Source organism: Lampris incognitus, chromosome 12 (genome assembly GCF_029633865.1).
Source record: "Lampris incognitus isolate fLamInc1 chromosome 12, fLamInc1.hap2, whole genome shotgun sequence".
Lineage (NCBI taxonomy): Eukaryota > Metazoa > Chordata > Actinopteri > Lampriformes > Lampridae > Lampris > Lampris incognitus.
In genome coordinates, this window is record NC_079222.1 from 35,158,172 (window position 1) to 35,186,103 (window position 27,932).

Sequence of the window (27,932 nt, forward strand, 5' to 3'; positions counted from 1 at the left end):
GTATACACTGGAGAGAGGAGGAATGAAAGTCAGTAGGAGCAAGACGGAATACATATGTGTGAATGAGAGGGAGGACGGCGGAAAGGTGAGGACGCAAGGAGTAGAGGTGACAAAGGTGCATGAGATTAAATACTTGGTGTCAACTCTTCAAAGTAATGGAGAGTGCAGGAGAGAGGTGAAGAAGAGAGTGCAGGCAGCGTGGAGTGAGTGGAGAAGAGTATCGGGAGTGATTGCGACAGAGGGGTACCAGCAAGAGTTAAAGGGAAGGTTTACAAGATGGTTGTGAGACCAGCTATGTTATATGGTTTGGAGACAGTGGCACTGATGAAAAGACAGGAGGCGGAGCTGGAGGTGGCAGAGATGAAGATGTTAAGATTTTCACTGGGAGTGACGAAGAAGGACAGGATTAGGAACGAGTATATTAGAGGGACCGCTCAGGTTGGACGGGTTGGAGACAAAGCAAGAGAGGCAAGATTGAGATGGTTTGGACATGTGTGGAGGAGAGATGCTGGGTATATTGGGAGAAGGATGCTGAATGTGAAGCTGCCAAGAAAGAGGAAAAGAGGAAGGCCAAAGAGGAGGTTTATGGATGTGGTGAGGGAGGACATGCAGGTGGGAGAAGTGACAGAGAGAGACGTAAAGGACAGGAAGAGATGGAAATGGATGATCCGCTATGGTGACCCCTAACGGGAGCAGCCGAAAGAAGAAGAAGATGTGAGTCCTGGATGAAATACCAGCACTATTCTGCATTTGCTGTAATAAATCTGTCAACACTGCACCTCTACTCATTGAACTCTGCCATAGGAGTGAGGTACCCATTTCTCGCATATGCAAAAACAGTTAGAATATTTATCACCCCTACTGATCAGAAAGACACTGACACTGAGCTAGTAGCACAACCCCTCTTCTGCTCCTTAAATATTCCATTTCAGAAAAATGTTCAAAGATGAGAGAGAAGTAGAGCACAGCTAATATGGGAGGTGGGGTGGGGGGGCGATGTTGCTCTTTAAATGTCAGCTTTTAATTCAACTGTGTCATAACCGTATGATACAGTTGTGATTAGATTATTTCTTTATGCGGCAAGAAAATACTCAATAACTTCACACAAAGATGCAGAGTTTATTTATTTTTTCACCTTGAAATATGTTCCTATGGCACAAAATAAAACTCTGCATCATACATTACAGCATAATGCCATGCATCCAAATAGGCTTAATTTCTTGACTTACCAGTGGTGAATTCAGTAGTGGCAGAAGCACTCTTCTGGGCATCTTTCATAGCATACATCCCTACTTTGTAGTGGGTGGCTGGAACCAGGGAGCCCATTTCAAACTCTACTGTATTCCCAGAAACATGCTCTATCACTGGGGACACTGTAAAATAGTACACACACACCTATGTTATCAAATCTAAGAGCATTTTGTAAAATGTGCCGTTGTCAAAAGTTGACGAGCTGCTAAAGGGAAGGAATAGGGGATGTAATCATAGGAGAAGAGACTAGAAGAATTTCACATGCCTAGAGTTTCACCGAGTCAAGTCTGTTTCAAGGAAAGTGTTATTACACATATCAAAGAAGGTTGAATCAGTTCATCTGGATACAATGCTTATTGACAGATACGTTTCATCACTCACGAAACATAAATAAACATACTGTCAATAAACATTGTGTCCAGTTGTATCCAAGTTGAATCAGTTCACCTGGATACAATGTTGTATCCAGATGAACTGATTCAACCTGGATACAATTGGACACAATGTTTATTGACAGATATGTTTCATCACTCATGAGTGATGAAAAGTATCTGTCAATAAACATTGTATCCAGATGAACTCATTCAACCTTCTTTGATGTTCTTACCTGGATTATTGAGCACGCATAAAGACGCTATTACACATAGATGCACAGAAGAAAGTGTTTGCGGGGCAATCATTATTGATACAAATGAAAGATGTGTTGAAACAAGAACAAACCTGAATCAGTGCTGTAGGTGATGACGTAACCATCGACAGTGGCAACGGACGGTTGCCACAGCAACAAGGCTGACGTGTCGGTGACATTTACAGCAGCCAGTCCCTGAGGTCTGTCCAGATCTGAAGAGCAGACACGGAACATCACGCACACAATTTAAAGCTTCTATTAAGAATGTTTCACCTATTTATCATTTATTTGCCAGTACCAATTTTATTCTGATGCTTCTATATGATCGACATGAGCAAATGAATCAGTGAGAAGATTAGCTATTACTAGATTGCAAACAGCGGTGAAACCACCAGGACGGCATGGAGCTGGCCTAATTGCCACCCAATTTCCCAAACCAGGTATACAGACCACCAAATGATAAAAAACATTTTTGTTGACGTTGATTTTTTTTCCAATATTTCAGTAAAAACTCCCCTACATTACTCTGTACACCCCTAAACGTACCCTCGCCTCACTTTTGCCACCTAATGTATGAATGTCTACAATCGCCACTGATTCCAAATGCCATGAAATTAAAAGATTTACAACATACAGGCGGGAAACGTCCAAAATTAGAGATACTTTACTTCATCACTGTATATCTTGCAAACACCCCAACCCTTTTTTTTCCCCTCCCCAATTATACCTGGCCGATTACCCTGCTCTTCTGAGCCGTCCCAGTCGCTGCTCCACCCCCTCTGCTGATCCGGGGAGGGCTGCAGACATGCCTCCCCCGATACATGCGGAGTCGCCAGCCGCTTCTTTTCACACGACAGAGAGCAGTTTCACCAGGGGGACATAGTGCGTGGGAGGATCACACTATTCCCCCCAGTTCCCCCTCCCCCCCGAGCAGATGCCCCGACTGACCAGAGGAGGCGCTAGTGCAGCTACCAGGACACTCACCCACACCCGGCTTCCCACATGTACACACAGCCAATTGTGTGAGTAGGGACGCCTGATCAAGCCGGACGTGACACGGGGATTCGAACCGCCGATCCCTGCGTTGGTAGGCAACGGAATAGACCGCCACGCTGCCCAGACGCCCCCAAAAAAACCTATTTTTCTAAAACACCACCACATCTCTCACTCTTCTCTTCAAAACAAATTCACAAGTGAATGATGATCTTGATGTTTGTGTGGGAGGAAGTTTATTTACTGTGAAACATTACCACTTTTGCCCACAGGGGCGCAAAGTCAACAAAATCCCAGACTCCTCAACACAGCTTAGAGCCATGTCACTGAAAGTAGGCATGTAATGAAGATTACTGCACTTTACAGGCAAGTAGCAAAAAACTGACCTGTCGTAACAGAACTTCTGCTGGGGTCACTTTCTTCCAGACCCTTTACAGCAGTGACAGTCACCTGGTACGTCTTTCCAGGCATCATATTGGACAGCAAAGCCTGGGACACAGTACCATCCACAGTCAGAGTCATCGGGCTACCTACAAAATGGACAAAAAAAGAAAAAAAAAGAAAGTTATTTGATGACATTATCAGGAATCAGGGATCAGGAAAACTTTGTTATTTAACTTCATGTATTTACATACATGAAATGGAAGGAAATATCGTTTCCTCCGGTCCACAGCAGTGCAACACAGACAAAAACACAAATCCAAAAACTACAAGAACACATATATCCAAACTAAGAACACATACATCCAAACTAAGAACACATATATCCAAACTAAGAATACATACATCCAAACTAAGAACACATATATCCAAACTAAGAACACATACATCCAAACTAAGAACACATATATCCAAACTAAAAACACATACATCCAAACTAAGAACACATATATCCAAACTAAGAACACATACATCCAAACTAAGAACACATATATCCAAACTAAGAACACATATATCCAAACTAAGAACACATACATCCAAACTAAGAACACATATATCCAAACTAAGAACACATATATCCAAACTAAGAACACATATATCCAAACTAAGAACACATATATCCAAACTAAGAACACATACATCCAAACTAAGAACACATACATCCAAACTAAGAACACATATATCCAAACTAAGAACAACTATATCCAAACTAAGAACACCTACGTATATCCAAACTAAGAACACATACATCCAAACTAAGAACACATATATCCAAACTAAGAACAACTATATCCAAACTAAGAACACCTACGTATATCCAAACTAAACACATACATCCAAACTAAGAACACATATATCCAAACTAGAACACTTATCCAAACTAAACACATATATCCAAACTAACAACACATATAGCCAAACTAAAAAGACATATATCCAAACTAAGAACACATTTATCCAAACTAAGAACACATACGCATATCCAAACTAAACACATATATCCAAATCAGGAAACTTTTTTTTTTTTTTGAATCCTGTATTGTATACATTGCTCTTATAATTCATTTCTTAATTTTGCAATTACGGAATATTTACTGTTTTTTTTTTATTTGTATTTCTGATTTTTCCCATTTTCTCCCAATCGATCCCTATTTTAGTTCAAACACCCACCCTCGTACTACATGCGTTCACCAACTGCATCTCTCCGGCCGGCAGTCTCGAAGGAGACGCCTCGCCACTTTCGTGACAAGGCGACTCCAGGCCGAACCACTGTTTTTTCTGACACACCCAGTGACGCATTCATGTGACGAACACAAGCCGACTCCGCCCCCCTCCCGAAGACAGCGTAGCCAATTATTGCTGCTTCATCGAGTCCGGCCATAGTCGGATCTGACGAGACCAGGGCGCGAACCCCAGTCCCCAGTGGGCAACTGCATCGACACAAAGCTGATGTTTAGACCGCTACACCACCGCGGGCCCGGAATGTTTACTGTTTGAAAACATATCTGTATTTAACAATGGCTGAATAGTGTATTTAAATCAATAAGGAAATTCGAGCGATACAATTCAAATAGTGTATAAAAACATTATGTCCACAGTGATCATGTTAGGTACAAGGTTATCATATGTGGAAGCCTTTTACATGAAATGTTTATAAATATAATAAAACATAAAGAACAAACCTTGCAGGAACATCTAACAAACTAGCATATCAATATAATCAGCGCCTTTGAGCATTGCCATACTTGGAATAGTCACAGAAAAACATCCTGACCCAAATAAACTCTACGATCAACACTGAATCCAGGGATGGAAATATTTTCATTAAAAGTATACAAGGGACAACCTTGGCGGAGTCCGACACCCACCGAAAACGTGTTTGACTTTATGCCGAGAATACAGACACAGCTCTCACTTTGGTTATAAAATGACCGGATGGCTTATAGCAACTGCCCCGGTACACCATACTCCTGCAGCACCCCCGACAAAGTGCCCCGGGGTACACAGTCATAAGCTTTCTCCAACTCCACAAAACACATGCAGACTTGCTGGTCAAACTCCCATGCCTCCCTCAGCACTTCCGCAAGAGTAAAGAGTTGGTCCGTTGCTCAACGGCCAGGACGGAATCCACATTGTTCGTCCTGAATCCGACATTCGACAATCGGTCGGAGCCTCCTTTACAGCACCCTAGAGTAGACTTTCCCAGGGAGGCTTAGCAGTGTGATGCCCCAATAATTGGAGCACACCCTCCGGTCCCCTTTTTAAATGTGGGAACCACCACCCCAATCTGCCACTACACAGGTACTGTCTCAATCGCCACGAAACACTGAAGAAGAGTGTCAGCCAAGACAGCCCAACAATGTCCAGAGCTTTCAGCATCTCAGGGCGAATCTCATCCACACCCGGCGTCTTGCCACCGAGGAGCTTCTTAACTACTTCAGAGGCCTCTGTCAGGGATATGGGTGGGGCTTCCCCCAAATCTTCAGACTCTATCTCCTCCACAGAGGATGTGTTAGCCGGGTTCAGGAACTCATCGAATTGTTCTTTCCACTGCCCGACAACATCCCCGGTCCAGGTCAGCAGCCTGAGTCAAGCCTTGCGTCCCCTTCCGGAGTCGCCAAATGGTTTGCCAGAACTTCCTTGACGCCAACCGAAAATCCCTCGCTATGGAGGAGACTCACTGCTTCAGGAGACCCCTGGGCCAACCAAGCCTGAAAGGCCTCCTTCTTCAGCCTGACGGCTTCCCTCACCGCCGGTGTTCACTAGCAGGTTCTTAGGTTGCCACTTCGACAGGCACCGATGACCTTATGACCACAGCTCCTACCTGCTGCATATGCAATAGAGGCTTTGAACATGGCCCACTCAGATTCCATGTCCCCGGCATCCCTCAGGATACATGAAACCTCTTCCAGGGGCGGGAGTTGAAGACCTCACGGACAGGAGCCTCCATCACACATTCCCAGTTCACCCTCACTACATGTTTGGGTTTGCCAGGTCTGTCCGGCAGAGTACTCCACCATCTGATCCAACTCACCACCAGGTGGTGATCAGTTGACAGCTCTGCTCCTCTCTTCACCCAATTGTCCAAAACATACGGCCGCAGATCTGATGATATGACCACAAAGTCTATATTCGATCTTCAGCCTAAGGTGTTCTGGTACCTAGTACACTTATGAACTACCTTATGTTCAAACATGGTGTTTGTTACGAACAATCCATGACTTGCACGGAAGTCCAATAACAAGGCATTGCTCAGGTTCCGATCGGGGAGGACGTTCCTCCCAATCATGCCCCTCCAGGTTTCTCCACCATTGTCCCCGTGAGCATTGAAGTCCCCCAGCAGAACTATAGAGTTCCCACGTGGAACCCTATCCAGGACACCACCCAGAGACTCCAAGAAGGCCAGATACTCCAAACTGCTATTCAGTGCATAAATACACACAACAGTCAGAGCCTTCCCCCCAGCAACTCGCAGTCGTATAGAGGCGACCCTCTCATTCCCCGGGGAGAACTCCAACACAGTGGCGCAGTATCCCTACCTGCCCGGCGACTGTCAATTTGGCTAACTCCGGAAAAGTAGAGTCCAACCCCTCTCCAGGAATTTGGTATCAAGAGTTTTTTGACAGATAAGTTTATTGACATATCTCATATTGACTCATCTTAGATGAGTGATGAAACATATGTCAATAAATGCATCCAGGTGAGCTCAACCTTCTTTGATAATAATAAAAACATTGCCGTAGCCTGACCTCTTACCTCCTTGTAGCGGCACATAGATGATTCGGTAGCCATCCACTTGGGAGTGAGGTGTGGTCCAGTGAACCAATGCTGACGTGTCAGTCACTTCGGAGAAGCGAATTCCTCTTGGAGAACCTAAGCCTAAAAAAAGGTGTAAATGGGTAAAGGATAGAGAGGCACAAAGAAGAGAGTTTAAGACAGGTAAACGTGCAACGATCTCACAGACAGCCAAATTCCACTCAATGGATAAAATTTCATCTCAGTTAATGGTGGGTTTCAACATGGGGTTAGACATGGGGTTAGACCTCCTCTTGAGGAAGGATTTTGATTAGTGGTAGGACCAGATCTTGAAAGGGCAAGTGTCCCACCCATGGTGAGTTTACAAATGTAGTTAGTATGACACTACACATTTTTCCCAGTAGTCTTCAAATACCTGTCTGAGCTACCCCAGTAATCGGCTGGGAGCGCTGCTCCAACGTGACACCATACAGCTCAATTTCATATTCAGTGCCATCCATGAGTCCAGTTAAAACCTTGGTTCTCTGATCACCAAGGACGTTGAACTCCCGTGGATGCGCAAACTTTTTGGTGTCTCTTATTTTGATCACAAATCTGTCAAATAAGTCTTCATCAGCCGTCCATGACAGACGAAAACTGTCAGCCGTGATGTCCGAGACGAAAAGATGCTCGATCTCCGCCTCAGCCTCTGGTTGGAAAGGAAACAAAATGTTGCAACAGGCCAGGTGTTTCTCCTGGCATCTTTCATCCAGCACCATTTATCAACTTCTGTGATATGACTGAAGAAGTGGTAGTTGAGTTGGTAAGAAGTCAGAATCAGGCAAGAAAGGCTTCCAAGGGAACATGAACTCTAGCATGACGGTCTCTGGATCACCACCACAAGTCTGCCATGCTCAGACATCCGTTAGTGAAAAACAACGTAACAAAGGACACAAACAAATAAATGCATTCCATCAGTTTGTGAGTTTCTGGCTTAATCAAAGGGACAAAACGTTTTTGATATGTGTTTATTGGGGTCAGTCAACATGTTAACATTCCAGGTGTTTTATCGAATCTGTCGAAGGAGAAGCGAACCCTCTGGTGAGACCAGAGCTCCATGCGTCGCCCAGGCAAGTCTCGGTGCATTCAGTGCATTCAAAGACCACGAAACAGAAGAGATTAAGGGTTAAATCAACTGGCATTTCATGCTCATAATGCCTCGTTGATCCATCAGTGTTTTCCTACTTGTTCCAGCTTTTAAAATTTTTGTTCGCTCAGTTTAATCAATTGTTAATTGCTGCCTACTATAATTTTTTTGAGTCACAGGTAAGACCAGCCTGATCAACAACCATTATATAAAGTTGACAGAGCGCTAAAACTGTTTTAAAGAGATGTTGATGAAGGTAACGACATGATGCTTAATTATCATTCCATGTGTACTGACGTCAGTATCCTTTTGGCTCACTAATAAAAAATCTGAGGGAAAACACATTTTAAAATATGAAAACAAACAATCACGCTTGCTCATATTTTGGAGATAAGGGGAAACCCATGGGAACCTCCTATCTCTTCCCTGTGACAAAGCAGCATACCAAGAAAACAAGAAGAAGGAAGTTGGTAGATTAAGTTGGTGGAGAGGTTTGTTGAGACAGCTGTATTCACCTGAAGCATCACCATCAAAATGTGACAATGTAGAAGAAGATATCGATCGGCGCTCTTTTAAATCGTTATATACTACAGTAAACTGTATGTGATGCATACATTTATTTGTACCTCTTTAACTACTGCCTCCTTACCCGGTCAAAATAACCTGTTTTGAATAACGACTTTTGACCATAAATAATGGTCACGTTATCAGTGTACTTTGAAATCTATATAAAATCTAAAGGTGTCCTGGGTCGATACAACCGATGAACACCACCACGTCCACTGCAAATTAAAGAACGTAATACGAGGGTTGAATTCTGTCAGATTGAGATGGTCAAACTTCAGGGCTCAGTCACAAATGTACAGTTTACATAAATATCATCACGGTAAGGCGTTGCACTGTGGGTGGTACCTGTCACAGCCACTGTGGTCAGCGGCCGAGAGAGCAAGCCTGACCTGGACACCCCGGTCAGCCTGACCTCATAGCCTATGCCGGTGATCAGGCCCCAGATGTCCAGGTGGCTCTGGTTGCCCGGGACAGTGAACTCATGAGGCTTCAGCAGCCAGCCAGAGTCTGTCACCACTATGTGGAAGTGGCTGAAAGCACCACTAGTGGAGACACCCTCCTGCTGCTGCTCAAACTCCCAGGACACACGGAAGCCGTATGGGGTTACATTCGAAATGGTCAAGTTTTCCACTTTTGGCAAAGGTGCTAAAGAAGTGGATTTTTTGTTCATTTTCAAGAGAGGAAAAGATGTGGGGAGGAAAACAAGAAGCCATTAGAATATTTGGGGACGATGATGTGTGCAATGGTTGCAAAGGTACTATCAGTACTACTACCTATTAGTAGGCGCTATTCTTTAAATAACGTTTATTATTAATTTTCCTCTTGCGTGTTAACAAACTCTTACAAACGGCAGGGGTCGTTGGATTAAAAAGATGGAAGTTCTGCACTGTGTTTTTCCTAAATTAGAGGATTGCAGACATAGCCAGTATTTAGTTGCTGAATAACCCATGTGGGCACAGGGATGCTAAGACCACCGTAGGGGGACAAGTGTCTATCTAGGAGATGTATCTCAACTCACAAAGGTTTTTTTTTTACCCCCCCCCTCCTTCTCCCCAATTGTATCTGGCCAATTACCCCACTCTTCCAAGCTGTCCCGGTCACTGCTCTACCCCCTCTGCCAATCCGGGGAGGGCTGCAGACTACCACGTGCCTCCTCCGATACATGTGGAGTCGCCAGCCGCTTCTTCTCACCTGACAGTGAGGAGTTTCGCCAGGGGGACGTAGCGCGTGGGAGGATCATGCTATTCCCCCTAGCCCCCCCGACCAGAGGAGGCGCTAGTGCAGCGAGCAGGACACATACTCACATCCGGCTTCCCAACCGCAGACATGGCCAATTGTGTCTGTAGGGGCGCCCGACCAAGCCGGAGGTAACACGGGGATTCGAACAGCGATCCCCGTGTTGGTAGGCCACGGAATAGACCGCCACGCCACCCGGACGGCCAATCCTCACAAAGTGTTTAACGTAAAGCCTTAAAGGAATTTCTAAACACATATATGGATGCTACATACCAAGTACAAAAGATGAGAGTTTGCAGATATGAGTAAAATACGTAGTACCTGTGATGACATGGGCTAACACGGAAGGAGTGCGCCGCCCGTGAGAGATACCATACAGTTCAATGTCATAGCCTGTGGCATCCACCAGGTTAGACACCGTAATGTTAAGGACGTCACCAGGCACCCTGAACTCCAGTGTTTCAAACAGCTGCTCTGAGTCACTGACCCGAACAACGAAGCCATCAAAATGGCCTGAAATAGTGCTCCAGGACAAGGTGAGGTTATGTGGGTTTACAGATGAAGCAGATATAGCACCCAACTGTGGGACATCCTCTAAACAGAAGAGAATACGGCTTTTCAGTTAGGTTAAGAGGAACTCAAATTAAAATGAACTTAAGTTTGAGTTGTGGTTTGGTTAGACTCTACGGCTATGTGTTCCGAATGCTATTCATACACATGCAGTGTTAACAAATGCACACATGGTGGTACCTGTTGTAGCTACAGCAAATATCGGCTGTGTATTCTGGCCATCAGTGCTGGCATATAATTTTATGTTGTAGCTCATGCTCTCTTTAAGCCCAGCCATGACTGTTGAGCGCACATTTCCAGGGAGCGTGCGACCCACTGCCTGAGAGGGCAAAGCAGACTCTCTGACTTCTATAACAAAGTTATCAAAATCCTTCTCTCCTGTCCTCCACGACAGAGTAAATCTGTCTGAGGTAATGTTAGAAACAGCTAGCCTGGACAAATCAGGCTCTGCAGCTACAGGGGAAGAAAAGCACAGCGTGCATTCATTTTTTTTGACACGTCAGTCAGGTCTCAAAAATCCAGTGATAGGACATTTGGGTCAGTGCTCATAAAGTTGTTTAAAGCACACATGCAAATCTCAGGTTAGCTTGCCTTCAAAATCATTGTAAAATTGGATTTTCTAGTAAACACTGTGAATGCTCTAAGTTCAGAACGTCATGCGTACAGGCCCAGGGTACACGTTGAAGATGCAGATAATAACTGACAAATTTATAATCAGGGCTGTGCAATATGACCAAAATATCATATCTCGATGTCATTCATATCACGATAACAATACATATCACGACATAGGTTATCCATATCACGATAATGATACATATCATGATACAGGTCATTCGTATCACGATAATGATACGTATCACAATATAGGTCATTCATACTACGATAACGATACATATCATGATATTCATTCATACCACGATAACGATACATATCACGATATACAGTGCATCCGGAAAGTATTCGCATCCCTTCACTTTCCCCACATTTTGTTATGTTACAGCCTTATTCCAAAATGGATTAAATCCCTTTTTTTCCCTCATGAATCTACATACAATACCCCATAATGACGAAGCGAAAAAGGTTTTGTAGAAATTTTTGCAAATTTATTAAAAATAAAAAACTGAAATATTGCATGTACATAAGTATTCACACCCTTTACTCAGTACTTGGTTGAGGCAGTCTTGGCAGCGATTACAGCCTCGAGTCTTCTTGGGTACGAAGCTACAAGCTTGGCACACCTATATTTGGGGTATTTCTCCCATTCTTCTCTGCAGATCCTCTCGAGCTCTGTAAGGTTAGATGGGGAGCGTCGCTGCACAGCTATTTTCAGGTCTTTCCAGAGATGTTCAATGGGGTTCAAGTCTGGGCTCTGGCTGGGCCACTCAAGGACATTCATAGACTTGTCCCGAAGCCACTCCTTCATTGTCTTGGCTGTTTGCTTAGGGTCGTTGTCGTGTTGAAAGGTAAACCTTCGCCCCAGTCTGAGGTCCCGAGTGCTCTGGAGCAGGTTTTCATCAAGGATCTCTCTGTACTCTGCTCCATTCATCTTTCCCTCGGTCCTGGCTAGTCTCCCAGTTCCTGCCTCTGAAAAACATCCCCACAGCATGATGCTGCCACCACCATGCTTCACTGTAGGGATGGTATGAGCAAGGTGATGAGAGGTGCCTGGTTTCCTCCAGACGTGATGTTTGGCCTTCAGGCCAAAGAGTTCAATCTTGGTTTCATCAGACCAGAGAATCTTGTTTGTCATGGTCTGAGAGTCCTTTAGGTGCTTTCTGGCAAACTCCAAGCGGGCTGTCATGTGCCTTTTACTGAGCAGAGGCTTCCGTCTGGCCACTCTACCATAAAGGCCTGATTGGGTGAGTGCTGCAGAGATGGTTGTCCTTCTGGAAGGTTCTCCCATCTCCATAGAGGAACGCTGGAGCTCTGTCAGACTGACCATCGGGTTCTTGGTCACCTCCCTGACCAAGGCCCTTCTCCCCCGATTGCTCAGTTTGGCTGGGCGGCCAGCTCCAGGAAGAGTCCTGGTGGATCCAAACTTCTTCCATTTATGAATGATGGAGACCACTGTGCTCTTCAGGACCTTCAAAGCTGTAGAATTTTTTTTGTACCCTTACCCAGATTTGTGCCTCGATACAATCCTGCCTCGGAGGTCCACAGACAATTCTTTTGACTTCATGGCTTGGTTTCTGCTCTGACATGCACTGTCAACAGTGGGACCTTATATAGACAGGTTTTGGCCTTTCCAAATCATGTCCGATCAATTGAATTTACAACGGGTGTAATTCAGTCAAGATGTAGAAACATCTCAAGGATGATCAGTGGAAACAGGATGAACCTGAGCTCAATTTTGAGTGTCATAGCAAAGGGTGTGAATACTTATGTACATTCAATATTTCAGTTTTTTATTTTTAATAAATTTGCAAAGATTTCTACACAACCTTTTTCACTTTGTCATTATGTGGTATTGTGTGTAGATTGGTGAGAAAAAAAAGGAATTTAATTCATTTTGGAATAAGGCTGTAACATAACAAAATATGGGGAAAGTGAAGGGGTGTGAATACTTTCCGGATGCACTGTAGTTCATTCATATCATGATAACGATACATATCACGATATATGTCATTCATATCACGATAACGATACGTATCATGATATAGGTCATTTTCTCTAAATTCAAGGAATAAATAGTTTATATTAAAGACCACGTGGTAAGGCCTATTTCTTTTTACATTTTGAATTCTATAATTGACAAATAAAAGGTACTTACTCTGATTTAATTATTTTTCTCTTTTTAATTAGAACCTTTGCGCAAATTTTCAATTAAGCATGTAACAAATTATACAATATTAATGCATAAAATATAAAAAGGTAAATGGAAAACGGCAGTCGTTATCTCCTTCAATTTTAAGGTGTGCTGCGGGCAAAAGCCTCTTGCAACGTCTGAGTCTGGGGTTCGTTTTGCGCACTCGGCTTTGCTTTTGCAGCACTCATCTGTACACTCTCTCCGTACTGTTTGACGTGACTCTTGCGTAGGTGGTAAAAGAGGCTAGTGGTGTTTGAGTCTGTAGTGGGGACCGGCATGCAAAGTTGCAAAGTATTGTAACGTGCATGGACACGGGTTCGCGTCCCAGCTGTGGCGGTCCCGGGCTGCCCCCCCAATTCGCTACAGTATGGTTTTCTGGTCGGTGTCAAACTTTTCATACCCAAACCACGTCCATACGATAGAAGTAGCCCCTCTTTTAGGTACAAGCTCTTCGTTTTGCCCCGGCTAGTCGGAGTCCTTCTGTTCGGAATGACCCCGTTCTGCGTTTAAGTTCACTGTGCCCTCCGTGTTTGTTTGTATTGCCTTCATGCAAATTTCCTGCCTGCATCTGCGCTGTGCCAAGAGCGGAAAGGGTCGCCCGAATGACAAAAAAATATTGCGTCATGCCGTGTTCCCACCAAACGCGAAGCCAATTTTCGCCTCGCTTTACGTGCGCTAGTTTGGCCGCAGGGTCGAGTACGCGAAACCCCGACGATCAGCTTGCCCTCCGTCTTCTGACTCAGCAGACTGCCAGGACGTCAGGAGAATCTCAACGCTGATAGGCTTTCGCCACACAGCGTCACGCGAATTCCTCGCTCAACTCGCGCGAATACGCGAATGACGCGAAATTCACATATTTGCGTCTATTCGCATCTTTGCATTGACTCTATATGTCATCCCATCGCGCGAAAGAAATAGCTTCAGGTTTGGCGGGAACCCAACATACAGAGAGTGATTTGCGATGCACGAAGCAAATGATCGAGCTTAATGTGAAACGATAGACCGTTTTCTATCGCCCCACGATATATATCGTCATACCGCACAGCCCTATTTGTAATTATGGAAACATGAATAATCTGGCCATATGAAAGAAAAAAAATGACATGAAATACCTGTTGATGCAACAATACTGATAGCATTCGTGCGGGATCCATTCAGTATCCCATAGAGGTAGACTACATAGTCAGTGCTGGGCCTAAGCCCTGTGATGGCGTGGGACATTACATTGCCGGATATGTTATATTCCTCTGGCTCCCTTAGCCAATCAGAATCAATTATCTCCAGGACATAACCATCAAACTCTCCCCCAGTGCTGTTCCAGGAGATTGAAAAGCTCTCTGATGTCAAGTTAGACACATATAGCTTGCCAACCACTGGCTCGCTCACTAAAGGAAGAAAGCAGCAACGTTACACTTTCATCAAAGTTTGTTGCCTGGCACAGTTTTCCTAGAAGATGCATGGCTAAGTTTCAACAGGAAGTAAGTGATAAATCTTTTGGTCTTATTTTTCATACTGTATGATAATATGTGCAATGTTAGAGGGCACTCACCACCTCCCACCTGCAATTCTCGATAGTCTGAGTATCTCGATAAAAGATGAAATACGTGCACAAATTTTTTTTTTTTTGCATAAACAACAGACAGAAAATGGCCTGATGTACTAAAATGGAAAAAATAAAGATGTGCGCTCCACTATAAAAAAATTTCCATTTTGAATTGATCGTTCGTTTTCCCACACTCAGACAACAGAATTATCAACACAGAATATGAGAGGTGCAAAGCTGTAACGCCCAGGGAAGAAAATATCAAAATACTGACAGTAAAAAAAAGTGGCGGTAGATTATTGCTCTGTAATTTAAGGTGAAATGAGTGGAGCGTTGGTTTTTAGTGGCTGAATGACAAGAGATAATAAAATCAAAATGGCTTCCAAGCACAAGGACCAAATGACAACCATGCAGCTGTTTATGATGTAGAGGAAATAAATGTTGTCCAGTGTTGCATCAAAGAAACAATGAGAATGACTAAATATGATGAAACAAAAATCATGCAGTGAGAAATTCACATTCATGTCATTTACATGCACAGAAAACATGCGGTAGGTAGAAAGATAAGGCATCATTCAGATGTAAGACCAAGTGGTTCCACTGCTACATCTTTGTGTTTACCTTGACAATGACAAGATGATTTAATCATCTGCCACCTGGTAATTCAAGGGGAAATGGAGATATGTATACCATGACATTTTCTAATTAGGCGAAGGGATGACAACTGATAACAAAATCTAAAAAATATTCAAATATTTTTTGAATTTTTTTTTCGCTAAATAATCTCAGCATCCTTCACACATGAACTGATAGGCCAATCTAAATGTCACCATACTCACATACGACGTGAAAACTTAAGGTCTGGCAGCCATTCACAGGCACATGAACGCTCAGGGTTAATCAGTTATACAGTGAATGAGGGCTGATGGGATGAAATGAGATGGACATGGGCACACTGTGAACTGTGAGATGGCTGTAGTTGAAAGTTGTTTGGCTTACTTTTGCAATCATTGCAGCACATCAGCATCAAAACTCACCACAATGCAAGGGATGGTATAGAGAGGGGCTTCATGCACTTTGGTAATTGGTATGGAGGAAGCGGTACGGGGCAAGGGTGGTCATTTGAAGGCCGCCTGCTTGGCTCATTGATGTGATGCGGGTGTTTGAAACCCATCACCCTACCTTCTCTCAGCTAGACAAAACAGTGGCTGGAGGGTAAGAATGATACATGGCATGTCGGTTAAGGTGAAGCATTACAGTACAATGGGGCCAGGTTGTTGTATAGTTGATGACAAAACACAAATAGGGTTATTATGTGCCTTTTATCGTTCCATGCAATGTGGATGCTTAGTGTGATGTAGACATCTCACGGACAGCGAAACAACACAGGTGCTAGTATGTCAATGAATAGCATGTGTCACATTCTGTATGCATGTAATTTACCCCAGTTGCTGACTGGAATAGAGAGATATCAAAAATCACTGGGGAAAAAAAAAGAAAAAAAAATAGAAGAGGGGAGAAAAACAGAATTAGAGGTGAGAGTATTGGACACTGCCATTGGCAGGTACCTGTGGTGGCTTCAGTATACACAGGTTCAAGGAAGGAGCCCTGATGCATCCCATACAGAGCAACCATATAGCTGGTGTTGGGATTCAGCCCAGAGATGCCAAGGCTGGAGGCGTCTCCGGACACAGTGAGGTTTTGGCTTTCTGCAATTTGCTCCAAGTTTGTTACCTCAATAACAAAGCTCTCATATTCCCCATCCGTGGGGCTCCAGGACACATTGAAGCTGTCCCACGTAATATCAGAGATGGTGAGGTTCATCACCATAGGCATCGGCTCTTCTGGTAGATAGACAAATGAGAGTGGGGTCAACTTGACGGGTAAGATTGATAATCAATGTAATAATCACGCTTTCATAACGTTTCAAGATCTAAACACCACAAAAGGAAATATAAAACCACTGAAAAAGAAGGGACTGAGAGAGGATGAATATTGATTAAACTGACATGCAGTTTTACTATTTGAAAAATCAGATGGTCACACAAGCCCCCCCCCCTTTTCTCTCCAAGTGTATTTGGCCAATTACTCTATTCTCCAAGCCGTCCTGGTCTCTGCTCCACCCCCTCTGCTGATCCGGGCAGGGCTGCAGGCTACCACATGCCTCCTCAGATACACATGGAGTCGGCAGCCACTTCTTTTCACCTGACAGTGAGGAGTTTCGCCAGGGGGACATAGCACATGGGAGGATCACGCTATTCCCCCCAGTTCCCTCTTCCCCCCAGACAGGCACCCTGACCGACCAGAGGAGGCGCTAGTGCAGCGACCAGGACAAATACTGACATCCGGCTTCCCACCCACAGACACGGCCAATTTTTTGTCTGTAGGGACGCCCGACCAAGCCGGAGGTAACACGGGGATTCGAACCGGCGATCCCCATGTTGGTAGGCAACGGAATAGACCACTACACTACCCGGACGCCCGTAAAGTTAATTTTACAATGTAAAATTAATGGAATATAGTGCTACTATGCCATGGATTCTGAATAAAAGTATTTCCGTAGTTCAACAACCTCTGCAGAAAATGAAAAACCAGGCACGGATAAAGTACTGAGACACACAGCACTCGTTCTAGATTGCGTTGGATGTCTATTTCGATGAATATTTGCTTCATGTACCTGTGGTAGCAAAAAGTTTGAGGGGCAAAGATCGCTCCCCCTCCACCAGCCCATACAATGTGATATCATAGCGTGTCGACGGGAACAAGCCCTCTATCTCAGCGCTCCTGACACTTCCTGGTACTGTGGTCACGCGGGACTGCGTCCTCCCTGACGGAGCTTTCAGCTCCACCAAGAAGCCATCAAAGGCCTCGCCGGGTGCTGACCAGGCTAGCCTCACTCTAGTCGAGGTCACATTTGTGACCACAAGTTCCCCAAACGCTCCCAGACTAGAGCGCTCGGGTTCGGCCCCGGAGGCCGTCCTGCCACTATCAGAGACGCCTGGACGCTCGGGGGTTTTAGGACCGGAGGCGGCCGTGGTTTGAGCATCCCTTGTATCCAGAGCAGACGGCGTCGGGAGGTGGTTGGTACTTGCGATAACATCTGGAGGGGTAGGTATAGGTGCTATGGTAATTGAAAATATGTCAAAGAAATTACATATGTTACTGGAACGGTCGATGGAACAAAGGAGAAAAAAAGACAAGTGACCTGCGGATAAAAAATACGGTTAGAAAAAAAATGACATGATAAACTGAAGTTATCAGAAAGAGGAGATTGAATATCAACACTGAACCAAAGCACAAAAGGATTTTCCTTCCACCCCCTAACATTAGTCTAATTCATTTACATTCATCACCCTTTTCTCCTCAGTTCCTGTCCTTAATTGGTCTTTTTTGAGTTCTGTGTGTTATTTCATCACTCGTCGGAGACTTATCAACGCTTAAGCCATGGCACGTAATGCATTAATGACACTATAGTCAGTGTTATTAATAGCTGAAGGTTCTGGGTAGCCCACCGAAGTGGAAGTACACAGTTTTCTTCAAATTGATAGTGAAGCCATGCACAGCTGTTCCCCCTGTTCCCTGGAGAGGAGCCACTGAGTTTAATGCTGTTTGGGCAGGTGCACTTTCATGGGTCATTATTTCAGCATGCAGTAGTGTCTCGCGTCTTGTGATACTCCTGAAAATCTCTGATATTCCTGACTGCCACTGGACAAAACCTGTGATGGGGAATTGCAAGCAATGGGTGAAATGGCCGGGATTACTGCCACGGGCCTCTTGAAAATAACGTTGCAGCCCAAAAAAAATCAGATGCAAGGAGAAATCGATCAAGCTCGTCCTGATTTCTACCCGTTGACACATGCGGTGAGGACCAGTGGCCAAAGGTGAAGATGAAAATCTATTTCTGACCATCGTCGTCATGCCATACCAGCCGCTCTTTAGATTCTAGTAAGAGTTAAAATGACAGCTTCCTGTTATTTCGAGTAAGATATTTGCATGCAAATAAGATAGCTAGATCTTGAACTCACGTCACTTAATAACAACAAAACAAAGAAAATCTCACCCAGAGGGTGAAGATTCTTTTTTTGACCCCCCCCTTCCCTTTTTTTCGCCTAAATTGTACTTGGCCAATTACCCCATTCTTCCGCGCCGTCCTGGTCACTGCTCCACCCCCTCGGCCGATCTGGGGAGGGCTGCAGACTACCACATGCCTCCTCCGATACATGTGGGGTCGCCAGCCGCTTCTTTTCACCTGAGAGTTGAGGAGTTTCACCAGGGGGACATAGCGCGTGGGAGGATCACGCTATTCCCCCCCAGTTCCCCCCCCCCCCGGGGAGGTGTCCCAACTAACCAGAGGAGGCGCTAGTGCAGCGACCAGGACACACACCCACGTCCGGCTTCCCACCCGAAGACACGGCCAATTGTGTCTGTAGGGACGCCCGACCAAGCCGGAGGTAACGCGGGGATTCGAACCGGCGATCCCCGTGTTGGTAGGCAACGGAATAGACCGCTATGCTACCCGGACGCCCGGTAAAGATTTTTTTTAATAACACTGGCAACATGGCGCGTATAGTCAGCATGCAGTTCAAAAGAGAAGCGTATACCTGTAACTGCAACAGCTTCGAGTAGCGTGGATCTCTGGCTATTCGTAATCCCATAAAGCTTTATTTGATATTCTGTAGATGCCTTCAGGCCACGGATTTTAGCACCAGTGGCATCTCCATGGAGTTGGACCTCTTTCATATCCCATAACTGCTGAGTGTCTTTACATTCTACTGTGAAACGGTCATAGACACCAAGTGGCCTTGGTTTCCATGAGACATCAAATCCGTTAGACGTTAAGCCTGATATAGTCAGGGCTCCATGTTCATCCTCAGAGCCCGTCCCAGAAGACTGGGAGTCAGGAGACTCTAAGTACACAAAGCTAATGACATTGTGCTCCGAGCCTGTGGAGGGAGTCGATAGCTCGGGGACATCAGAATCGGCTAAATAAAAAGTGAAAGAGGCTACGAGAAACAAAAACAAAAAAAAAACAAAAAGAGGCACAAATCAAGATAGAGGACTCATTTGATTGTATGTGCACGTTAATGTTAATGCTAATGCTAATTTCTGGCTACATACTTATTTCCAAAATGTTCCTCTACCAGTCCAATTCTTAAACTAGTTTTCAGGATATTCATGCTGGCAAGTAGGAAATCTAATTTTTGAAAATACACCATCTCTCTTTTTACCTGCTTGAGGACTGAAAGCCCCATGAATTTTCTATTAGAAAGAGCTCTAGTTGTGTATTGCTGTCCCTGTCTTGTCTTGGGATCAAGGCCCATGTTTCATTTACTATTGTCTAGATGGGATCCACGATGGACCACCCACCTGTAGATGAAGAAATGGTGGCAGGGTCACTCTTCTTCTGTCCCCTCTCTGCAGTCAGGCTGATGCTGTAAGCCATGCCGGGAGTCAGGTTACGCAGGACATAGGAAGTGGCTGGGGCAGGGACTTCCAGCTCCTCTCTTTTGCCATCCCTTGAGACATATACAAGCCTGTAGTGAGTGATCTTCGCCCGAGGTTTTTTCCAAGCCAAGGTGAGGGTGGTCTCGGTAATCCCACTTCTTTCCAGATCCCTGGGGGGATCAAGGGCTGAAGGAGATATAGAAAAAGACATGCATCAGGAAAAATATAGATTCAGGGAAATCCGGGTGGCATGGTGGTCTACTCCGTTGCCTACCAACACGGGGATCACTGGTTGGAATCCCCGTGTTACCGCCGGCTTAGTTGGGTGTCTCTACAGACACAACTGGCCGTGTCTGTGGGTGGGAAGCTGGATGCGGGTATGCAAGGCTGGATTACGGACTGGGCATGCTGGGCGAGTGCCCCGTGGCCCCGGACCACCAGGGGCCCCAAAGGTCAGGGGTGTTGTGTTCACGTATAGTAGGGATCCATACCCTACAAGGGACATTTGTTCCAACCCTGCAAGCTAGTCTCTATTGATGCGGGGGCCCCAAGCTACAGTCTCTACTGATGCAGGGCCCCAAGCTACAGTCTCTACTGATGCAGGTCCCCAAGCTACAGTCTCTACTGATGCAGGGCCCCAAGCTACAGTCTCTACTGATGCAGGGCCCCAAGCTACAGTCTCTATTGATGCAGGTCCCCAAGCTACAGTCTTTACTGATGCGGGGCCCCAAGCTACAGTCTCTACTTATTTCTCCATTGATGCAAGTGACCTGAAATAATCGGACTCAAGCAATTCGTATTATATGAGTGACTTAACTTTGCGTAGTATCACCATAACATCATCATACTTTCACAATCTGCGTCATAGACAGTATAAGAAAGCTGGAGTCAAAGCAGAAGCCTTTTTTGGTTGCTAGGCACTCATTTAAAGCAAAGCCATAGATAGTACAAATATAAACGTACTAAATATGTCGGGGATAGTTTCTAAATATATCACAATGCCGGTTTGAAGAGTTTGCGCCTTATGTTTACATTGTAGCAATTAAGAGTGCAACATGTGCCTCGTGTTTACATTGTAGCGTTGAGAGTGCAACAAAGTTTGACATAGCGCAAACTCGATGCTTATGATCAAATTCATTGTTTCATTGTGTATAGTTAAACAAAGGTGCTAGCTAGAATGCCCATACTGAAGAATAATTAAACAGACAGTTTTACTAAAATGTGCCCATATTTCACTAAATTATTTGCTCTGAAATTCCTGTTAGTAAGCCGTTGTAAATGGGAAGAAGGCTTGGCAATATGTCTGCGATGCTGTGAGCTGCTATTCTCATCTCTGTTTGTTTCGTGATTCAAAATTGTGTTGTACTTTGTAGTCGCCATCCGAATCCCATGCAGATCGGCATAGCGTCGACTACCATGTTGGGTATTTGCATTAGTTTTACATTTAACAATGTTTAGTGCTTTTTGCGTAGCCTATCTGACGGGGGGGGGGGCCTGGTGGGTTAATCCGGCCATGTGGGTATGAGTCCTGGTCGCTGCACTAGCGCCTCCTCTGGTTGGTCGGGGCGCCTGTTCGGGGGGGAGGGGTAACTGGTGGGAATAGCGTGATCCTCCCACGTGCTTCGTCCCCCTGGTGAAACTCCTCACTGTCAGGTGAAAAGAAGTGGCTGGCGACTCCACGTGTCGGAGGATGCATGTGGTAGTCTGAAGCCCTCCCCGGATCTGCAGATGGGGTGGAGCAACGACCGGGACAGCTCGGGGTAATTGGCCGGATACAATTGGGAAGAAAAGGGGGGGGGGGACAGATTGAAATCATGGGCTGCAGTTTGAGAGTTTAATTTGTTCAGAGAATGTTACTCTCTAATCTAAATCCCATTCCAGCTCTGATATGGGCTTGGCCAGCATAATGAATCATTTCTTCCCATTAGCCAGGCGGCCTGATTTGTATCAACAGCCAGAGATAGGCCACCTGTGTGTCTAAATAGGAATGTGAAGGACAACTATTTGGACAGCTGCTCAGCAGCATCTCTCACCAGTTGCTGCATTTGTAGTGGCAGGGAGACTCTCTCTCTCACTCTTCACAGCAGTCACTCCTATGCCATACTCCGTGCCTGGTTTCAACCCTGGAATGCAAGACACAAGATGACCTCCTGGCATAACAAATACTACTATCTGGACCTCAGATATATTTGTTTTGGAAGACCCTCACCGGTGATAGTTGCCTGTGTCTTGGGTCCGCGTCCACGGGGGAACAGGTCCTCACCATGAGGACCACCAGAGATGGGGCTGTACTTCACCTTGTAGCTGTCAACATCTGCTAGACTGTTGCTCCACTCCAGCGTGATGCTGTCATCAGTCTGGGACAGGGTCCGCAGGTCCCGGGGGGCATCGAGGTCTGGTTTATATCGACAGAAACACCACCTCTCCATGAGAATTTAATTTATGTACATAAATGGGTTTAATTTCTTTTTTTTGATCCCCCCCCCTTTTTTTTTTCTCCCCAATTGTACCTGTCCAATTACCCCACTCTTCTGAGCCGTCCCGGTCGCTGCTCCACCCCCTCTGCCGATCTGGGGGGGGCTGCAGACTACCACATGCCTCCTCCGATACGTGTGGAGTCACCAGCCACTTCTTTTCACCCGACAGTGAGGAGTTTCACCAGGGGGACGTAGCGCACCCCCAGTTCCCCCTCCCCCCTGAACAGGCGCCCCGACTGACCAGAAGAGGCGCTAGTGCAGTGAACAGGACACATACCCACATCCGGCTTCCCCACCCGCAGACAAGGCCAATTGTGTTCTGTAGGGACGCCCGACCAAGCCGGAGGTAACATGGGGATTTGAACTGGTGATCCCTGTGTTGGTAGGCAACAGAATAGACTGCTACACTACCCAGACGCCCCACATGGGAGTGATTTTTTGTGATCATTATGTGACCCATTCATTCATCCATTATCCAAACCACTTATCCTGCTGTCAGGGTCGCGGGGATGCTGGAGCCTATCCCAGCAGTAATTGGTGGGAAGACACCAATTAGACACCAGGCCATCACAGGGCCCACACACACACACACACAGACACAGACACAGACACAGACACACACACACACACACACACACACACACACACACACACACACACACACACACACACACACACACACCTAGGGATAATTCAGTACGGCCGATTCACCTGACCTACGAGTTTTGGGACTGTGGGAGGAAACCGGAGCCCCCGGAGAAAGCCCATGCAGGAGAACATGCAAACTCCACACAGAGGACGACCCGGGATGACCCCCAAGGTTGGAAAGCCCCGGGGCTCAAACCCAGGACCTTCTTGCTGTGAGGCAACCGTGCTAACCACTGCGCCACCGTGCCGCCATTTATGTGACCCTTCAGATCATTATCTATGTTCATCATTTTGTGATGCTCATCTGTAACATTTAGTGAGTACCGCCCCGTCACCTGACTGTTATGTAGCATCAACGCCCACCTGTCGTGAATGTTAGGGTGACGGGGTTGCTGGTGGTGTCTCCTCTTCTGGATACCAGTGAGATTTGGTATTCTGTGTCGGGCCTCAGGTTGTCAATGTTGTACTGCTTCTCTGAGGAGGAGAAGTCCACCCGGGTTTGGTCGGGGGTGTCCGAGCTGGGCCCATAAAACACAGTGACTCCATCCACCTCGGCCACTGGCTGGGACCAGGTGACCAGGGTCGAGGAGTCCGTGACGTCCTTCACGTCCACATGTCGAGGGCCATCGATCTCTGAATGGTACACAAAACAAGGCCGTCAGCGGATGTATAGAAAGTGTGACTTTTGATCATTATCTTTAAATATTTTAACATTTCTGCTCGTCAATATAGCTTTTCAAGTGTCAGTTCTTAACCCAAATACAAAACTTTATCTGAAAGATGTTTTGTGTTAATCTGCAGAGGGACAATACTGGAGCTGAGACCAGCAGTAGTGCTAATAGCTCGTCTTGCGATAAATAAGTCTGACAAGTTCAGTGCATAGCAGCATTTCATCTTGTTTACCCTTCAGTTGTGTAACTTGTAATGGGAATCTCAGTCTCCACAACTAAAAGATGAGTCTCGCATATGAAACGATGAGTAAGTTTGGAGTTCCACCAACCAGGACGAAATGTCTTTTCCACGCACAAAGATGATACGTTTTGCATGCTGTATCTTTTTTATTACATAAATAAACTACATTTTTATTTTTTCCCTTTTTCTCCCCAATTGTACTTGGCCAATTACCCTATGTTCCGAGCCGTCCTGGTCGCTGCTCCACCCCCTCTGCCGATCCAGAGGAGGGCTGCAGACTACCACATGCCTCCTCCGATACATGTGGAGTCGCCAGCCGCTTCTTTTCACCTGAAAGTGAGGAGTTTTGCCAGGGGGACGTGGCGCGTGGGAGGATCACGCTATTCCCCCCAGCTTCCTTTTCCCCCTGAACAGGTGCCCTGGCCGACCAGAGGAGGCGCTAGTACAGTGAGCAGGACACATACTCAAATCCGGCTTCTCAGACACAGCCAATTGCGTCTGTAGGGACGCCCGACCAAGGTAACGCGGGGATTCGAACCAGCAATCCCTGTGTTGGTACACAGATGCAAAGAATTTTTGGCCCATACAGTCCACATCTGCAGTTATCTTACGGCCCACATTTGGCCTCGAACGACAGTGGTGACTCAGGGTGAGTGTGGCTGCCTCAATTCAGCCACACTTGGGCCACATTTGGGCCACATCTGGCCCACATAGTATGTGCTGTAACCCAAGTCAAGCCCGGTTCATTACATTTGGGCCATGTCTGGCTCACACAACACTTACCGTAACCCAAGTCAGGCCCGGCTTATCACATTTGGGCCACGTCTGGCCCAAACAACAGTTGCCAGTGCCGTAACTGAGCCGTAAGTACCAAAAAGTTCCCCTGATTAGGCCCAAAGGTGTCTGCTACCTGGGTAGGCAACGGAATAGACCTCTACACTCCCCGGGCGTCTTTTTTTTCCTGTTTTTATTTGAGTCTAAATGCCCATGAATTTGCTTGTATGTAGTTTGGTAGTCCACTTGGATTGTCTGACTGTTGTTCCATCATGATTCTTCACGTAGGCATGTGGTAGCCTCTGCCATGCATCTGGGCATTTGTGTTGTGCAGACATGTAACAAGTGGATTGTGTGTTCTTGGCCCCCTACTAATAATAAATGGAAAGGATACAGTGGGTGCCTATGCGCCTTCAATGCAAGGCCTCCTATGTATACTTTAGAAGTTGTTTCAGAAGGTTCCGGATATGCTGATGATACCTAACTATATCTGAAACAAGTATGTCATGATTTCGTACTAGATAAATTCGTATTCTCTACGTAGTCTATACCACCGCTAAACATGTGCTACTTGGTAAATGACGATTTACCAGGCAACATGAGCATGTCTTGCGCTGCTACAATAAACTCACTGGTGGTGATTTTTTTAGACGTTTGGGGTCCTCTTGTGTTGTTCTTGATGACACTGAGAGAGACTTCGTACTCCTGGCCTGGAGCAAGGCCTGACTGGTCAAATTTTTTTTGAGAAGATGGCAGGATGTTCACAATCTTTCCGTTCTCTTCTTTCTGTAAGGACACATAATGCACGTTATAAAACATTAATAATTTACTCCTTCTGGTTGATAATGTTTTTGTGCGATTGTATTGTCAAAAAAAGATGATTCTTCAAAAAGCTTCTGGCATAAATCTTCATTCAAGAAAACTGCAAACAAAATAAACAAAATATATTTAAAATATAATATGAAACAAAATATAGTTTCCCTAGCCCACAGCAGTGCAACACAAAGACGAAAACACATATCCAAACTACAAGAACACATATATCCAAACTACAAGAACACATATATCCAAACTTAACAAAAAAAACACTTTCCAAGAGTATGAACGCCAGCCAGGTTGACTGTCGGAACTGCCGGTCTGCATGGGCTAGCAGATAGCTTAGCCTGCCCTGCTTCCGCATCCTGTCAGACCACCCTTGGTGTTTGGGCACAGCTCCATGCAGGGCCGTGGTCCAGCCGACCAGGTTCCCCTAACCAATCCAACGTCAGCTCTCCCAGCCAGTCACCCTCGAAACACCTCCCCGCACGCCACACGATGACATCAAAAACACCACAGTCAATGCCAGGTGAGGCTGCTGCCAGACCGCCCTCAGTGTTATCGAAACTGCCAGTCTGGATGGGCTAGCCGTTAACTTAGCCTGCCTCGCTTCCGCGTCCTGTCAGACCACCCTCGGTGCAGGACCGTGGTCCCTGGGCCCACAGGACACAGCAGATCAAGCTCTCCCAGCCATCAAATGACGACAAATATTAGACACAGACCTGGAATAGGACACTACATGGATGGTACTTGGTGAGGCCGATGCAAACGTGAATTAACACCGCCATCTTCCCACACCAGAAGCAGAACATCCATTATCCAAACTGCTTATACTGCTCTCAGGGTAGCGGGGATATATATATATATATATATATATATATATATATATATATATGTGTGTGTGTGTGTGAACACTAACTCATAGCTATCAATTAAAAGCCATAATGTGAAGGGGCGACTAACTGATAAACAACTTGAGGTGTGTTTTCAAAAGCAGGCCTTTTCTAGGAATTGAACCACATTAAAAACACTACTGTGAAAACGAGCTTGGGATTGATAAGACAGACTTGTTTTTTATCCAGTATGAAAGCTGTTGCTAAATCAACCACCACATGTCCTTCGAAAGACCTTCCAATACATGTTCTCTCTGAAGGATGGGTAGACTGACCGTGTTGCGGAAATAGAGCTCCCAGCCATCAAAGGTAGTGTCTAGAGGGTCCCATAGTACCTCCACCGAGGTCTCTCTCACTGATTTGAACTTCAGACCCTCTGGCTGTGGGAGATCTGGGAGAGGAGAACAACATTTCATCAAGCCTGGTAAATACTGTGTTGTGTTGTATAGAATAGAATAGAATAGAATAGAATAAAATAGAATAGAATGGAGTAGAGGAGAACAGAAGAGCATAGAATAGAAGAGAACAGAACAGAATAGCGCATACTAGAATGGGACAGAATAGCATAGAATAGAACAGAACAGAATAACAGATTAGAACAGATCAGAATAGAATAGAACAGAATAGCACAGAACAGAACAGAACAGAACAGAAAGAATGGAATAGAAAAGAACAGAACAGAATAAGATTAAATAGAACAGAACAGAATAGAACAGAACAGAACAGAATAGCATAGAACAGAACAGAAGGGAACATATTAGAACAGAATAGAACAGAACAGACTAGAATAGAATAGACTAGAATAGCATAGAATAAAACAGAATAGCATAGAACAGAATAGAACAGAATAGTATAGAATAGAACAGAACAGCATAGAATAAATAGAAGAGAATAGCATAGAATAGAACAGAACAGACTAGAATAGAACAGAATAGAACAGAACAGAAGAAAATTGTATAGAACAGAATAGCATAGAATAGAACAGAATAGCGTAGAATAGAAGAGAATAGAACAACATCAACTACAACAATAATAATAATAATAGTA

At 45.2% G+C, this 27,932-nt stretch overlaps 1 protein-coding gene across 1 annotated transcript in view; it reads right to left on the bottom strand.

The window, feature by feature from the left end:
* The window catches only part of LOC130121486 (tenascin-like), a 55,476-nt gene that overhangs the window by 8,901 nt on the left and 18,643 nt on the right, over positions 1–27,932 (bottom strand). Inside the window, 18 exon segments of the mRNA XM_056290288.1 lie at positions 1,230–1,373; positions 1,972–2,091; positions 3,259–3,402; positions 7,070–7,192; positions 7,485–7,757; positions 9,108–9,407; positions 10,320–10,592; positions 10,749–11,021; positions 14,490–14,762; positions 16,489–16,764; positions 17,598–18,041; positions 19,522–19,923; positions 20,288–20,551; positions 22,399–22,488; positions 22,575–22,760; positions 23,854–24,123; positions 25,809–25,962; positions 27,161–27,276. Of these exon segments, the coding sequence (XP_056146263.1) occupies positions 1,230–1,373; positions 1,972–2,091; positions 3,259–3,402; positions 7,070–7,192; positions 7,485–7,757; positions 9,108–9,407; positions 10,320–10,592; positions 10,749–11,021; positions 14,490–14,762; positions 16,489–16,764; positions 17,598–18,041; positions 19,522–19,923; positions 20,288–20,551; positions 22,399–22,488; positions 22,575–22,760; positions 23,854–24,123; positions 25,809–25,962; positions 27,161–27,276 (4,125 nt within the window).